This window comes from Protomyctophum parallelum (assembly GCF_964188405.1).
Source record: "Protomyctophum parallelum genome assembly, chromosome: 20".
In the NCBI taxonomy this organism is placed as follows: Eukaryota; Metazoa; Chordata; class Actinopteri; order Myctophiformes; family Myctophidae; genus Protomyctophum; species Protomyctophum parallelum.
In genome coordinates, this window is record NC_139718.1 from 16,760,366 (window position 1) to 16,775,365 (window position 15,000).

Genomic DNA, 15,000 nt, shown 5'->3' on the forward strand with positions numbered 1-15,000 from the left:
AGAGCCGGCCTACACTGAGATTCGTCAGGGTTTGGGTCGAGCCTTCAGCCTCAACTGTCGCCTGCTGAGTGCACACCCAGCCAGGATCCTCCGGTATTCTACTCTATTCTATTCTAGTCTATTCTGTTTGGTTTATGTTGCATGACCCCCTCCTGTTTTCTCCGGAGCTCTCTCATTTCCCGGTATTGGATAAATGGTTCCATCTGGTGCACTCTCAGAGTTATGGACGGTCCTTGAAATAAAAACAAAGTTTGAGAACCACTGGTATAGACTTCCCTTGGATCAGATGAAATAATAACGTGTCCTGTGTGTGTGTGTGTGTGTGTGTGTGTGTGTGTGTGTGTGTGTGTGTGTGTGTGTGTGTGTGTGTGTGTGTGTTTGTGTGCGTGCGTGCGTTGCGTGCGTGCGGTGCGTGCGTGCGTGTCAGGTACGAGTGGAAGCTGGGCAGCCGCCTGCTTACGGTGGGTCAGATGAACGAGCGGGATGAGACGGACTACCACAACAGAGCTCTGAACAGGGAGGGCTACGGAGAGTACACCTGTGACATCACCAACGAGGCGGGGGCGGGCCGGTGCACCTTCCTCGTTACGGGTGAGTCTCAGGGACGTGCACGTTAGAGCAGTGGTTGGTTCCCAAACTTTTCAGGTTGTGACCCATAAGAGAGATTAGACGTTTGCCCGGCACCCAAACTAGTGAAAATATATAGCAGATCTATATGCTTGTAGTAGATCGGCTACTTTCACTACGTCTTAAACATTTGTTTTCTAATTTATGGAATTTATTTTATTTTTATTTTATTTCTCCCTGAAATTACTGAAAATGTTTTATTTTCAATTCATGATTTCTTTTTTAATTACATTTTTTAAACAAAATGTAGGAAACAAAAAATAAAGTTACCCATGAAAATGTGTCCGTGACCCACAAATGGGTCCCGGCCCACTGTTGATGTGGTGAGTCTGATGGAGGGGGAGAAATGTTCGAATAATACTGATTTCGTTTTTTAAACACAATTCTTCTCTTCTGGAAGGTCAATAAAATGTGATGTGGGTCTGTGGCCATATACATACAGTATAACTTTGGGGGTCTTTGGCACAAAAAACAACTGATTTAGAAGGCATTTGTGCCCCACCCAATGCACCCATCTGACCACCAACTGAACCCAGCAGCCGATCGGTTGCTGCATGTGTTAAGTGGTGTCAAATGAGAAGATTTCCAAGTGGCCAGAAAAGATTAGGAACTGCTGCCATGATCTATTCTCTGCTATGCTTTCTAAGTCGCTCTGGATAAGAGTCTTTTAAATTCAACCCCAGAACAGAAACTCAAAGCGTAGGCACATTACAGTAGTCCGACCTGGATTGAATAAATTCGATAAGGTTCCCAGCAACAGCAGAGTAGTGAGAGTGACTATAGTAAATCAAACGCAGCACGCGGAGCGGCGGAGTCAGTTCAGTCAGTCAACCTCAAGGGAGGTTCTTGCTTGCTCAAAGGCCCATACTATGCTCAAGGGGTTAACATGCTGCATTACTATGTGGGAGTATACGTGTGTGCAAGTCTCTCACGTCATTCGCTGATGCGGCAGTCAGCTGACTAAGTGGGCAGGCTACTTAAGCTCACTAGACTTCATGCTCTTCCTGCCTTCCTCTGCTCATGGTTCCCGGTTGTATGTGATGTTTTCTCCCACCACCACCCCAGCACCACCGGTGGGCTCTGCTATCTATGCTCCCCATGGGGGGGTTATTGTATATCTATCTCCCTGCTCTTATGTTTTATGATGTTGCTTAATCATGCCGAGCAGGGAGAAATCCAGCAGAGCCGAACGCCAAGTCAAATATCATATGCACACTCATTACTCATTCTTCAATAAATATTGTTTAATCTATTCGTGAGTTGTCTGACTGAAATGTTCTTCAAGTGGAAGAAGGTCGTTTTAAATTAACCTGACGAAGGCTTGTATAGCCGAAACGTGTTGGTCTATTTTAATGATCTTTGCCATGCCGTTACAATAAAGGCTTTTTTCACTTGACTGGAACAGAGTGCCTTGAACCTGGACCTCTTTTAATTTGTTCATGTTTGAACCCTCGCCAACGAGCACCTGTTTTCAGTTCACAACTGCAAGGACGACGGCAGCGCTTCTTTGCTCTATTCGTCGTTTTTAAATGACTTTGAAACAAGCGAGGGACTTAAATGAGCAGACCTTTTTTGCACACCGTCAGAAAGACAGGTGCATGTAGAAGAAAGGACTCCCGCACACTATCTTCTTCGCTTGCAAATCAAAGGTTTTTTCCTCCATTCACTAGGAAAGACCAAACATCAGACATACAGTAGGAACCCTTTAAGATGGTTTATTGAATAAACGTGCATGAGTATGGTCATTAGGGATGTGTAAATGTGTCCAAAATGAAAATCGATTTGTATAATTCAATATTAACGATTAATCGATTAATCGTTTTTTTTTGGGGGGGGGGTTACTTTTTTTTTTTTTTTTTTTTTCCTTTTTTTTTAACTTTTTTTTTTTTTTTTTTTTAATGAACCCTACAAATAAAAAAAATCTTCCCCCCAAGGCGTACCTAAGTCAAAAAAGTTTGGGAACCCCTGAGGTAGTTGATTAACAATAATTGTAACTCTTGAGAGTTAATAAGGGTCCATTTGGTTACTAACTCCATCTTTTAAATGAGGACCACTGGTGGTCCCTGGACCACTGTTGATCCAATTGATCACCATAGCAACCCCAGCCTAGGCCTGATTAGGTAAATTCCCAACACCTGCTAAATCCTCCAAACCTGTATCTTGATTGGAATCAATCTCCACTCACACTCCTCTCAGTCATGCAGCTACACAGACACATCCCAGGCACACTTTGGTAGGCCTATAGCCCTGTCCTGTTTGGATGACAATATTGCCTTTCCAACAGATTTTAATAAAAAAAAAAAAACAGAAAAAAAAAAAAAAAAACGATTATCGATTATTAATTTTCATAATCGATTTCGGGTCCCATCAACGATAATCGATTAATCGATTAATCGGACCCATCCCTAATGGTCATGTGGTCACAACGCCGAGGCGTGAAGTATAATGCGGGGTATGGTCGTCTATGGGTGCGTAGCATGCGCAGCATGGGACGCGCGGCATAAACGGCCAGGGCATGGAATACAGGTGAAGCAGCATGGTCGTCTATGGGTGCGCCGCATGCACAGCATGGATTGCGCAACATAAACGGCCAAGGCTTAAAATACATGGTGAGCCAGCATGGTCGCCTATCGACGCGTCGCATGCGAGGCATGGGACGCGTGGTGTAGACGGCCAGGGCAATGAAATACATAGTGGGACCAGAGGTTCGAGGGGGCGGACCCAGATACTTTGGCTTAGGGGTCGAGGCGTGAGCCTGAGTGATATAATAGAAACCCCTCTGGAACCTGCAGTAAACAGAAAGGGAGGGAGGGTGGGTTACTGGAAACTAGCACACTGGCATTTTTTGACGCTTGAGTTTAAGTACCCACGGTTATGGGCGAGGTAGGAGTGGCCAGGTTAGTAGAAGGTGGGTGAGTGGTTTGCATGGTTGGCAAGGGTGGAGTTTGGTTGGCAAGGGTGGAGATGGCAGGCAGGTGGGTTGTCTTCTGCTTGGTCAAACCTCCCGAACCTTAGTTGTTCCAACTCCATTTATGAACAGGAACACGGTCTCGAGTCTGTAAACAGAGACTATCTTAAACATGCAGGCTTATACGATAACCCCAATGAAGCTCTGAAATGTCGTCTGTGTTCCCAATAAATATATGTTTTATGGAGTCCTTTCTTCTGCAGCAGTGGGCGTGATGGAACTGGCACATGGAGAGGAGAGACTTTATGAAGTGTTTCTTGTAACAGGCTGTATCAACTCTGTATAATAATCTAGACGAGACTGGCGTGTATCCTTATGTGTGGCTTTATTGACAACTCTTATTAATGTAACCTCTGAACCTGGGTGCGTCACCTAATGTGTCCCCCCGTACCTGCACACATAGGTTCCTATGCATATCTCCACATTTCTGGGGATGCAATGAGCCGCACATTCGTCTTGATTTCAGTCAGGTCAGGTCAAATCCCCAGTGTTAATATAATACTGGAATCCGACTTAGTGACTTAGTGAACAACATGTTATTTTGACAACTATGTCAGAGCAGTGGCTCTCAAACCACTTGGCAGTGGTTCCCAAAGTGGGGCACTTGATGGGGTTCACATTTAATTTTTTATTGAGTGGTGCAGCCACTCCAAGAAACAGCAATGTCTGGCCCTATATGCATATATGTATGTCCCTATGTTTAGGATATGTACAGTATGTCCCTATGTTTAGGGTACCAACAGGTGCCAAAGTGGTGCTGTTGAGCTAGAAACAGAGAGAGAGAGAGAGTGTTGAACTGTTGCATGCTAATTACAATGTGGAGTGTGCGTGCATGCGATAGACAGAGAGAGAGAGAGAGAGAGAGAGAGAGAGAGAGGGAGAGAGAGAGGGAGGGAGAGAGAGGGAGGGAGGGAGCTCAGTGGTCTTGTGGTTAGAGTGTCCGCCCTGGATTGGGGGTAAATCCCTGTGAAATTCCAGTGTCATGTCCAGAGGGTGCCTGTACAGTCACTCATGGCTGGGAGATGTACTTGTACATGACGGCACCTGCTCTATAGGCCATATGGCTACTTGAAGGCTACTTAATGTATTCTACAGGGTCCATGGCCGTCACAACATTTTCAGATGGGGGTCATATGGGAGGTCCTTGCCCCGAAGACGTTTGGTAACCACTGTAGTAGAGTGTGTTAATGATATAAACAACACAACTGCCGTCGTTGTGTAATTAGATAACATGACAAGTTAGTCGTTGGAAGTCATATATATCCCTGCAGGTCAATTATGTGCTTCATGTGTGGCAGAATGAAGTGAGGGAGAGAGGGGCAGCCAGAGGTTGTTGTGTTGATGAAAGGATGATGTGACTCATGGACTGAAGAAGGCTGACTACCTCTTCATCAATACCAGCCTCTCTCTCTCTCTCTCTCTCTCTCTCTCTCTCTCTCTCTCTGTGGAGTAGCAAGCAGCAGTGTTGGAAAAATGTTTTACTTAAGTATTAAGTCCCTTCAATACAATTCATTCACTCCTTTATAAAGAACCTTTCTGTCGTTGACCATCGTGTGTAAAACATCTGTTTTGGGCTTTTCAAATATCAGCAATTATTTTAGCCATCTAAAACGTCAGTCAATCCAAAACGTATTCAATCAAGGAAAAGTACAACTGAAACATCATCAGGTCTTTATCTGGTCTGTGTTGATGTAACAGTCATCGTAGTGCCACCATGAGTCCTCTCTTTCAGATTGCCTGGCTGTGGATTTGCACATGAACATTCATTCCATCCTGCACAGCACGCAAAAAAGAGGATTATAGACCAATCTTCATTCCCTCACGAACCTCTTAATATCACTCTCTTTGATTTCCTGTCTGTCTGTCTGTATGTCGAGTGTCTGTCTTTCTCTTTCTGTCTCTCGATTGCTGTTAAAACCTGAGGCAGATTCTACAAATTCCTTCTAAATCAGTAGTTCTCAATCTTTTTCATGCCATGGACTCCCCAATTGATATGTATTTGGCGGTGGACAAACCCCCTCTGAAATGTGACAAGGAAAATAAAATACAAAACTTGTCCACACAAGCTTGCAGCGCGACACAAAGTGATGTAGTGATGAGTGAAATTAGTCTGTGACCCACAAATGGGTCCCGACCCACTGTTTGAGAAACGGTGCTCTTGGCTACTGTATGCCTCTCTTTGTTCCTCTGTCTATCTCACTCACACTTTCCCTCCCTTCCTCTACTACACTACCTCCCTCTCTCCCTCTCTCTCTCTCTCTCTCTCTCTCTCTCTCTCTCTCTCTCTCTCTCTCTCTCTCTCTCTCTCTCTCTCTCTCTCTCTCTCTCTCTCTCTCCCCCCTTTGTTCTGATCTGTCAGTAAAAATTCCAGTATGTAGCTGAGAAGACAAACCCACATTCCCCGCTTTACTGTCCTGTTGCCTGAGCATCGTTGTCTGCCCGTGGAAATGCCCTGCTGCAATTGGCATGCTTAGCACCTATAATCCCTCCCCTCCTTATCCTCAGCCATTCATTGGTGAGCTCCGTTTTCTTTTGGCTGTCATTTGAATCATTGTTTGGGCTCTGCCGTGTGAAAGGACGCTTCACTGCTATAAGCATCACAGTGGAGAGGGAGGGTGCCCCACCAGGGGTCTCTCCCGTATGGAGGTCCAGGATCCAGCTGCACAGCGCACTGTTGAGTCCTGCGTCGTTTCTGGTGGTTCCATTTGTACACTCTCAGGGCCCTATTTTCGTCAGTGCTAAACCCCTTATCCCTGAACTTCTTTGCCTTTTTTACTATTTTGAAAAACATTTTTGAAGTTCAAATAGCCGATCTACAAGCTCACAACGTGTTGATATAGATCGGCTAGTTGAACAATTTTAAAATGTTTTTCAAAATAGTAAAACAAAGGCAAATAAGTTTAGGGATAAATAAGGCTGCGACGAAACTAGGGCCCTCAGAGTTAGAATGTTATAATATAGATTGTGGTTCCAGAGACAATGGTATCAAATGGGAGTCTGGGTTCTAATGCATATCAAACTGGGGTGTCCTTGAAATTCAAAAGTTTGAGAACCACTGCTGGGGTTTACTGTGTTTGGCAGTGAGGAGGTGACTGGTCTAGTATAGGCGGTATTGTTTAGGCAGAGAGGTTTTGTTTTCTTTAAAACTGGACCAGGGAGAGGTTGAAGACAGACTATGATGCTGGATGTGGTTAGTCGTCAGTCTGAGCGTGAATTCAAGCCAATTTACAATTTTTTACAATTTAGTCATTTATCTTACAATTCCCAACTCATGGCACGTTCAAGGGATTTTGGTCATGGACTCCTGCAGAAAACCATTTCTTTTTTTATATACTTGGAAATCAAGTAGCTTTAGAGGATTAACATAATTACCAAGCTATTAGTCGACAATAATGAAGAATTTCAACAGCAAAGAGCTTTTGGGATGAGTCCTGCGATTTGTCCTACTAGCAGTTTGGCTTGTTTAAATCTCCTACCGTAGAAAGCTGTCTATAAGTACAAATGTTTTCATGCTGAAAGGAGACACTTTTTTATCGGTCAACGAGGTGAACAGGAAGGGACAAGGCCGGGGTGAGCGTTAACCCGGACGGGAACACCTTTTGGGGTAGTTGTTGCTATGTACAGTAGCCTATATTGCAACATCATTTGTTGGTAATTGTTCTTTTTTTTTAAACGTGGGTTTTAGTTTTCCCCTGATCGCTGCCCTGGCCCTGTGGACACGCTTAGCCCCGCAGCTCGAAGGGTGTTTCATCTACCTCGTGGGGCCGGGCCCCAAAGGGGTTGTCCTGACTGAAATTTAAAGAATTGTGAAAATAGCCGCTCTATAAGCACGCCGCACGCTTGTAGATCTGCTATTTCCACTGATTTGGATCTTGACCTGAAACGTTTGGGTACGACTGCTGTATCATACTGTATGCATCCACCACCAGTACTGAATGTACTGTGTGTTTGGCCTCTCCTGTCCATAAGTACATTAAATCACATTTAATGTATCTGTGCTGGATGGAAATGTAACGTCTCTGTCGGGCGGAAACCTCAGGTGGATGATCAGACTGCATATCGTTGCGGTCGGGCAGAAACCTCTTATCTTCAAACCTCGATTTTGAATGCCGAAACGTAAAGGTTTTGTCCAAAACCTTTGCGTTTCGGTATTCAAAATCGAGATAAGAGGTTTCTGCCCGACCGCAACGATATGCAGTCTGATCATCCACCTGACCCCCAGCGCTTCACAAGATGTCCTCTTTCATGTAGAATCAAACACAACCGCACATTTACCCTCAGAGTTCAGTACAGAACATTCTGTCACTCTCTCTCTCTCTCTGTCTCTGTCTCTGTCTCTGTCTCTGTCTCTGTCTCTGTCTCTGTCTCTGTCTCTCTCTCTCTCTCTCTCTCTCTCTCTCTCTCTCTGTCTCTCTCTCTCTCTCTCTCCATCTCCCTCCCTCCCTCTCTCTCCTGTTTCGTGTTAAGAGCAGTGGTTATGTGTCATCAGCCATCAGCAGCAAAGCTTTCATCTTTGTGTGTGGTTCAGAATGTGATGAGTAGTGGTTAGCGCTTTCACACATGCACATGCACATGCAAGCATGCATGCACACACACACACACACACACACACACACACACACACACACACACACACACACACACACACACACACACACACACACACACACACACACACACACACAATTCAATTCAAAGGGCTTTTTTGGCATGAAACACACGTTTACATTGCCAAAGCCAGCACACACACACACACACACACACACACACAACCATACTACGATCTCAATCTTGCTTTTATCACGCACTATAAGAGCGACTAGGGCTGATTACAGAGAATGTCCCTTGTAGATCTGCTCTGTTGCACCATCGCGCAAGGGAGTTTAAATGATTCGTCCCATCTCTCTGGTGCAGGGTTTCTCAAAGTGACCCCCACAGGGGTCCTTGAGGGGGTTCCAAGGCGTCCCTGACCCCCACAGGGGTCCTTGAGGGGGTTCCAAGGCGTCCCTGACCCCCACAGGGGTCATTGAGGGGGTTCCAAGGCGTCCCTGACCCCCACAGGGGTCATTGAGGGGGTTCCAAGGCGTCCCTGACCCCCACAGGGGTCATTGAGGGGGTTCCAAGGCGTCCCTGACCCCCACAGGGGTCCTTGAGGGGGTTCCAAGGCGTCCCTGACCCCCACAGGGGTCCTTGAGGGGGTTCCAAGGCGTCCCTGACCCCCACAGGGGTCCTTGAGGGGGTTCCAAGGCGTCCCTGACCCCCACAGGGGTCATTGAGGGGGTTCCAAGGCGTCCCTGACCCCCACAGGGGTCATTGAGGGGGTTCCAAGGCGTCCCCAAGGTAGATTGGTTTATATAGCACCACAATCAGTTTATCCACTGTACTGTATATACAGTACATGAGATTTACTTTTAACATTTTAGCAACACAAATCTTGTACGGGGGAGTCCTAGGCTTTCAGATCTTTCCTAGGCACACACCATTTTCAGATGGGAGGTCTGCGGCCAAATATATATCACTTTGGGGTCTTTCCTTGGCAGTGGTGGAAAGTTTTGAGGCATTTGTACTTTACTTGAGTATTTCCACTTTCCAAAAATTTTACTATTTTTACTTTCTACTCCAAATGTTGTACGTTTTACTTCACTACATTTATATGAAAACCTTAGTTACTACTTACTTTGTAGATTTGGATTGTTCCAAAACATTCCTACTTTAACCACTTCAATACCAGTTTCCACTGTTTTAGAAAATGCTTGAATATATATACGAAAATCTTCCAACATGGAAACGATCATGACGATTATGCAAAGTGATTGTGATTATCTCAAATAATTGCGTTTAGGGGATTATGTAATAATTGTGACAGGCCTAATACCTGTCAGGCTTTTACCAGCCATGTCCTCGAACCTCCAACCACTAAGATGTTTTACAATCCTGTAAACCTGACGTACATGCATCTTCTCAAAACTCTGACACACACACACACACACACACACACACACACACACACACACACACACACACACACACACAAACAGACACAGTGTGTGTCATTAGACTGTATACTGTCACAGCGGTCTACGTGGCTTTTCTAATCCTAATCTAAACCTGAGGATTAACAGGAGACATTTACATTTATAATGCCGCCCATTCTCTGTCCTTGTCTCCTATACTTCGTCACTGTCGGGCAGAAACCTCTTATCTCCATATAGTAACTTTTTAAATGTGTTTTTCTTTTTAAATGAAACGCTTTGAGCTTGTATAGTTCTGCTGTCTTTTGATGCTTTTGAATTTGTATCCTGAAATGTAACAGTTTTGGACTGAGGTTTCCACCCGACAGAGACGACTTGTCTCCTCTTTGCTTCTCTCCTTTCCTTTCTTTTCCTCCTCTACTCATCTCCTCTCCTCCTCCCTTCCTCCTCTCCAGAGGGTGCCCAGCAGAAGTAGTTAACGCAGCATCGCGATCATTTTAACCACTTAATCAATTTATATGTTGTGTGTGTGTGTGTGTGTGCGTGCGTGCGTGCGTGCGTGCGTGTGTGCGTGCAGGGAAGGCGTATCCCCCAGAGTTCTACTACGACACGTCCAGTGCCGTGTGGCAGAACCGTCCCAGAGTGTACGGCTTCACCCTGCAGTGGACCCAGATGAACCCTGACGCTGTGGACCGTATCCTGGCCTACCGGCTGGGCATCAGACAGGTGACACTGACAGCACACACTCTGAGGCGCCGGACACACTATTGAAACGAACTCGCTCTCTCTGTTCTGGGGGGAGAAGGGGGGCAGAGCAGCTCGCAATTCATTTTCAATGGGAGTCACTGGGTTTAACAGAGCTGCTCTTCTCCATGGGGTGGAGGAGGGCAGAACACAGGGGGGGGGGGGGGTGTTCCACTGGCGTTGTTGCCTCACAGCTAGAAGGTCCTGGGTTCGATTTGGGTTGGGGACGCTGTGGGCGCTTGGGGCGCGTTCTCTCCTCCGCGTCATCAGCACCCATACCCTTTCTGTGTGGAGTCCTTCCACGCGCTACGTCACAACGGGGTAACAGCAACCTGTCAGGTGAAAAGACAGGGCTTGGAGGTCAGTCCGTTGCTCTCCCCAGGTTGGCAGAGGGAGTGTAGAGTATGTTGATACAATATAACTTTTACAATTGTCGTTAGAAAAGCTTAAAGGGAGACAGTGTAGGAGAGACAGACAGACAGTAGGAAAGCTTAAAGGGAGACAGTGTAGGAGAGACAGACAGTAGGAAAGCTTAAAGGGAGACAGTGTAGGAGAGACAGACAGTAGGAAAGCTTAAAGGGAGACAGTGTAGGAGAGACAGACAGTAGGACAGCTGAGAGGCAGACAGCGTAGGAGAGACAGACTGACGGACAGACACTCCTGGTGGGTTCGTAATTATCTCACACAGAGTGATTTATCTCTTTATAAGGCTGTCTAAGTCACTCAAAGTCAAAACCTCTTTAGCTTTAAAAGTACAGTCACAAAGTACAGAGATAGATAGAAGATGGATGGATGGAGAGAGAGAGTTGCTGAAAAAATTATGACCGTGAAAGATTGAAGAATGGTGGAATAGACAGAATGTAGCGGCTTCAGATGTTATCACATAATTTAATCTCCGTCATCAACCCTTATCAACAGCATGCACTGGAAATGTCCAGTATGGACATTTCCACATACTGACCTTGTCCGACCACTTTGGTTGGTCGCGTTGTCCCACTATACATAAAAACTACATAAAATGTATTTTCTGTTTATGAACTAATTTACTGCTAGCATTGATTCAGTCTGTAGTCCCTTTAGACCCCCAAAATTCACCCCAAAGCCCTGTGTCTCACAGCCCTCCTATGAGGCTATGAGGCACAGACACAGGTTGAAAACGGGTAAAGTCGGCCTATAATGTGATTTTGTGTGTGTGCGTGTCTTTCCAGATGACTCAGTCTCGTTGGTGGGAGCAGGAGATTCCCGTGGACAGACAGATGGGCAGAGGACAGCTTTTGACCTACAACCTGACAGAGCTGGTCAAGCCGGAGTCTTACCTGATCCGACTCACACCCATCAGCCGCTACGGAGAGGGAGACTGCACCGAGCGCACCGTCACCTACAGTGGTACGCACTAGAGCCCTGCGCGGGAGTGATTTATTGATCCTGTTCCCGCCCGCTCCAGTTGAATTTCAGACCAATCCCGCCCGCGCCCGCAATGATTTTATTTTTGACCGCCCGCGGTGACCGCCTGTCCGCCGCTCCCGCCCGCAACAAAAAATTAAGTCCCATTTAATCCCGCACCATCCCGCAATTGTATCGTTTTGTCCCACTAAACCAGCAATATTTCCATTGGGATCGAAGAAAAACACATTTACCCAAACAGTTGCTGAGATTGAGCAGGCGTGCAGCCGTGCATGTACGAGAGAGGAGTTGTGTGTGAGGAGCTGATCACAGATAGAGGGAAAGTGTTATATTAGGGACACATAATAACTGGGTGAGGCGTCCATTTTCCAACTTGCATCGTTCCAAGTAGGCCAGTGCCCAACAGGCACTGCTCTAGTTACTTGTAATTGGACAATTGCTTTCTTTGGCAGACCAGCTAAAAGAGTGTGTCAGTATTCTTACCTACTGGTGATAAAAGCATGCATCAGCCTTTCAGTGTCTCCCGGGTCAAAATCAACGACCTCGGAGAGGTCACCACCAGGTATACCTAAACCTTAATTGAACTTAACCCCAGTAAAACTATGCCTAAACGTAACATTATGAACTTAACCTCAGTAAAACTATTGTATGCCTAAACATAACCTTATTCATAAACTTAACCCCAGTAAAACTATGCCTAAACATAACATTATTCCTAGCCTTAACTTCAGTAAAACAAATAAAAACAAATAGGAGGTCTGCGGGGAAAAGAATGGGGGCATGTGTGTTTTGGGGCAAGTGTAGTTCCCACTGTAGTCTGAGAGCAGTGGAACGGCAACGAGGAAAATGAAGGAGTGCATGGTGTTACCGCTTAAATACTCTAGGCCACTTTATTATGAATGGAAGTGTGTTGATGAGATGATCAAGTCTAGTGAGATTGACTTCAGTTGACTGCCTGAAATAACTGGTTCCATTTTATAGTGCTGACCTGAAAATCCTTTGCGAATGATTTATGGACTCCAGTCTAGTGTTCTAGCAGAATTGAAACTCTCAAAAGATCAGAGACTCAAGTTGCAATATTAAAAAGAATAGTGGAAGGTTTTATTTACAGCGCTGTAAAAGTCACATAACATAGCCTACATTCACCAACAAGGCACACAGGCTCACTGACTGGCGCTTTCCCCAGAGCACCTGGGAACCGGTGTAGCCGCCCTACCTTACTGGCCAAAGCTGGAACTGCAGGCGGGCAAAGTACATGCACGAACAGAAGAGCTGGTGTTTAACATAAAGTGCATGAATGGATTTAGGCACGTTTATGGAGGTTAGCACTTCCGCTTTTAGGCACCAAAGTAGTAGAGCATTCTTCCGGGTGCTTCAAACGCCAGTGAGCAACTTCCATTGAAATTAATAGCTGGGGACGGGTTAGTCCGCCCTCTAGATTATATTATAACTTTATGGCTTTGCCCCGGCAGTCAACTCATAAATAATTGGTCTAAAGTCAAGCAACAAACACTTAAGTTCTCTATTGAGCTTGTTTTCCGTAGTCGTAAAACAAAGGCTGTCTCTTACTTCTGCCAGCTGTGCCCTTAGACAGGATCCTCCTCATGTGCCAGGCATATCTAAGTAGATAACTAGATTATTAGTCCTGTTTCTCAGTTCACAGATTGTTTTGGGGCTGATCAATGCTAATGCAATATGATTATATAATGCCGCTTCATCATGACTACACTTATGAACACTGGACTAATGCCATTTCTTTTCCTGTCTCCACAGCTCCCGTCAATCCACACCTCAGTGAGTAACTATCTATTTATTAGCACCCTACCACAGACAGACAGACAGACAGACAGACAGACAGACAGACAGACAGACAGACAGACAGACAGACAGACAGACAGACAGACAGACAGACAGACAGACAGACAGACAGACAGACAGACAGACAGACAGACAGACAGACAGACAGACAGACAGACAGACAGACAGACAGACAGACAGACAGACAGACAGACTTCTAACCATCCATGTAATGTGAAGAAGTCTGTCAGCATTGCTTCAGAAATGAGTCAATGACAGACAGAGATTATGGACATTCTTATGATGGAATATGACGTATTCTATGAACGTATTACTTGCGCAAGCAGAGCGCGCAAGTACTAGTTTCGCCCAGGGCACGTATGCACCGTCCCAGCACTTTTGATGCGTATGCACCGTCCCAGCACTTTTGATGTGTATGCACCTTCCAGGCAAATGACGTAATGACTACTTGTGCCTGATACGGCAGTGGTGCCAGATTACATACATGTATACATAGGAGCCAACACCCTGTGGAAAAATATATACTACAAAGACGATGGCGATGGATTGGCCACACCCTTCGCAAGCCTGCCTCTAGTATCACAATATATGCCCTGTTCTGGAACCCACAAGGGAAAAGGAAAAGGGGCAGACCAAAAAACACCTGGCGGCGTGACCTAGACGCAGATGTGAAGAGATCTGGCCATACATGGGGACAGCTGGAGAGAATGGCCCAGGACCGGGATGCCTGGAGAGCTCATGTTCGTGGCCTATGCCCAAGGTTGGGCGATAGGCGTAAGTAAGTAATACATAGGAGCATTACCTTTAATCCTCCCGACACTAAAACATATCGTCATTACATAATCACCATCGAAAACCGTTGGTTTTATCAGGCACAACTAGTCATTACGTCATTTGCTGGGACGGTGCATACGCATCGAAAATGCTGGGACGGTGCATATGGTGCAAAGTAACCACACTATACCGCTAATACAAATTACATATACATAATAATAATAATAATAATAATAATAAAACTTTATTTGTATAGCACCTTTCATGACATGAAATGCAGCTCAAAGTGCTTTACAGAACAATGGAGAATAAAAGAAAAGCAAGGCAACGACATTAAAAAACAAGCAGTAATGCAGTACAGTGAGGACATGAATAACAAAAAATTTAAAATTAAAGATCAATTAAAAGCAATGTTGTAGAAGTGGGTCTTGAGCTGAGCTTTAAAAATGTCTACAGAGGCTGCCTGACGAAGGTACAGTGGGAGCTTGTTCCATGCCGACGGCCCATAGAAGCAAAAAGCTGCTTCTCCGTATTTTTTAGTTGCCATTCTTTTAGGCAAAGCGAGCAGGCCAGCAGTGGAAGACCTTAGGGGGCGGTTTGGGACATATTTAGGCAGGCAGTCATGTAGGTAGGAAGGTGCGAGACCATTGAGAGCTTTATAGACAAGTAAAATAATTTTAAAATCAATCCTAA

General features: G+C 45.4%; 1 protein-coding gene across 1 annotated transcript in view; it reads left to right on the top strand.

The window, feature by feature from the left end:
* Window positions 1-15,000, top strand: part of LOC310878180 (MAM domain-containing glycosylphosphatidylinositol anchor protein 2-like) — a gene marked incomplete at both ends in the record, with an annotated part of 95,631 nt that overhangs the window by 73,425 nt on the left and 7,206 nt on the right. Inside the window, 5 exons of the mRNA XM_083792334.1 lie at window positions 1-93; window positions 428-591; window positions 10,145-10,293; window positions 11,520-11,697; window positions 13,489-13,509. The exon at window positions 1-93 is cut by the window's left edge and continues 13 nt beyond it. Coding sequence (XP_083648460.1) covers window positions 1-93; window positions 428-591; window positions 10,145-10,293; window positions 11,520-11,697; window positions 13,489-13,509 — 605 coding nt within the window. The remainder of the gene's footprint in view (window positions 94-427; window positions 592-10,144; window positions 10,294-11,519; window positions 11,698-13,488; window positions 13,510-15,000) is intronic.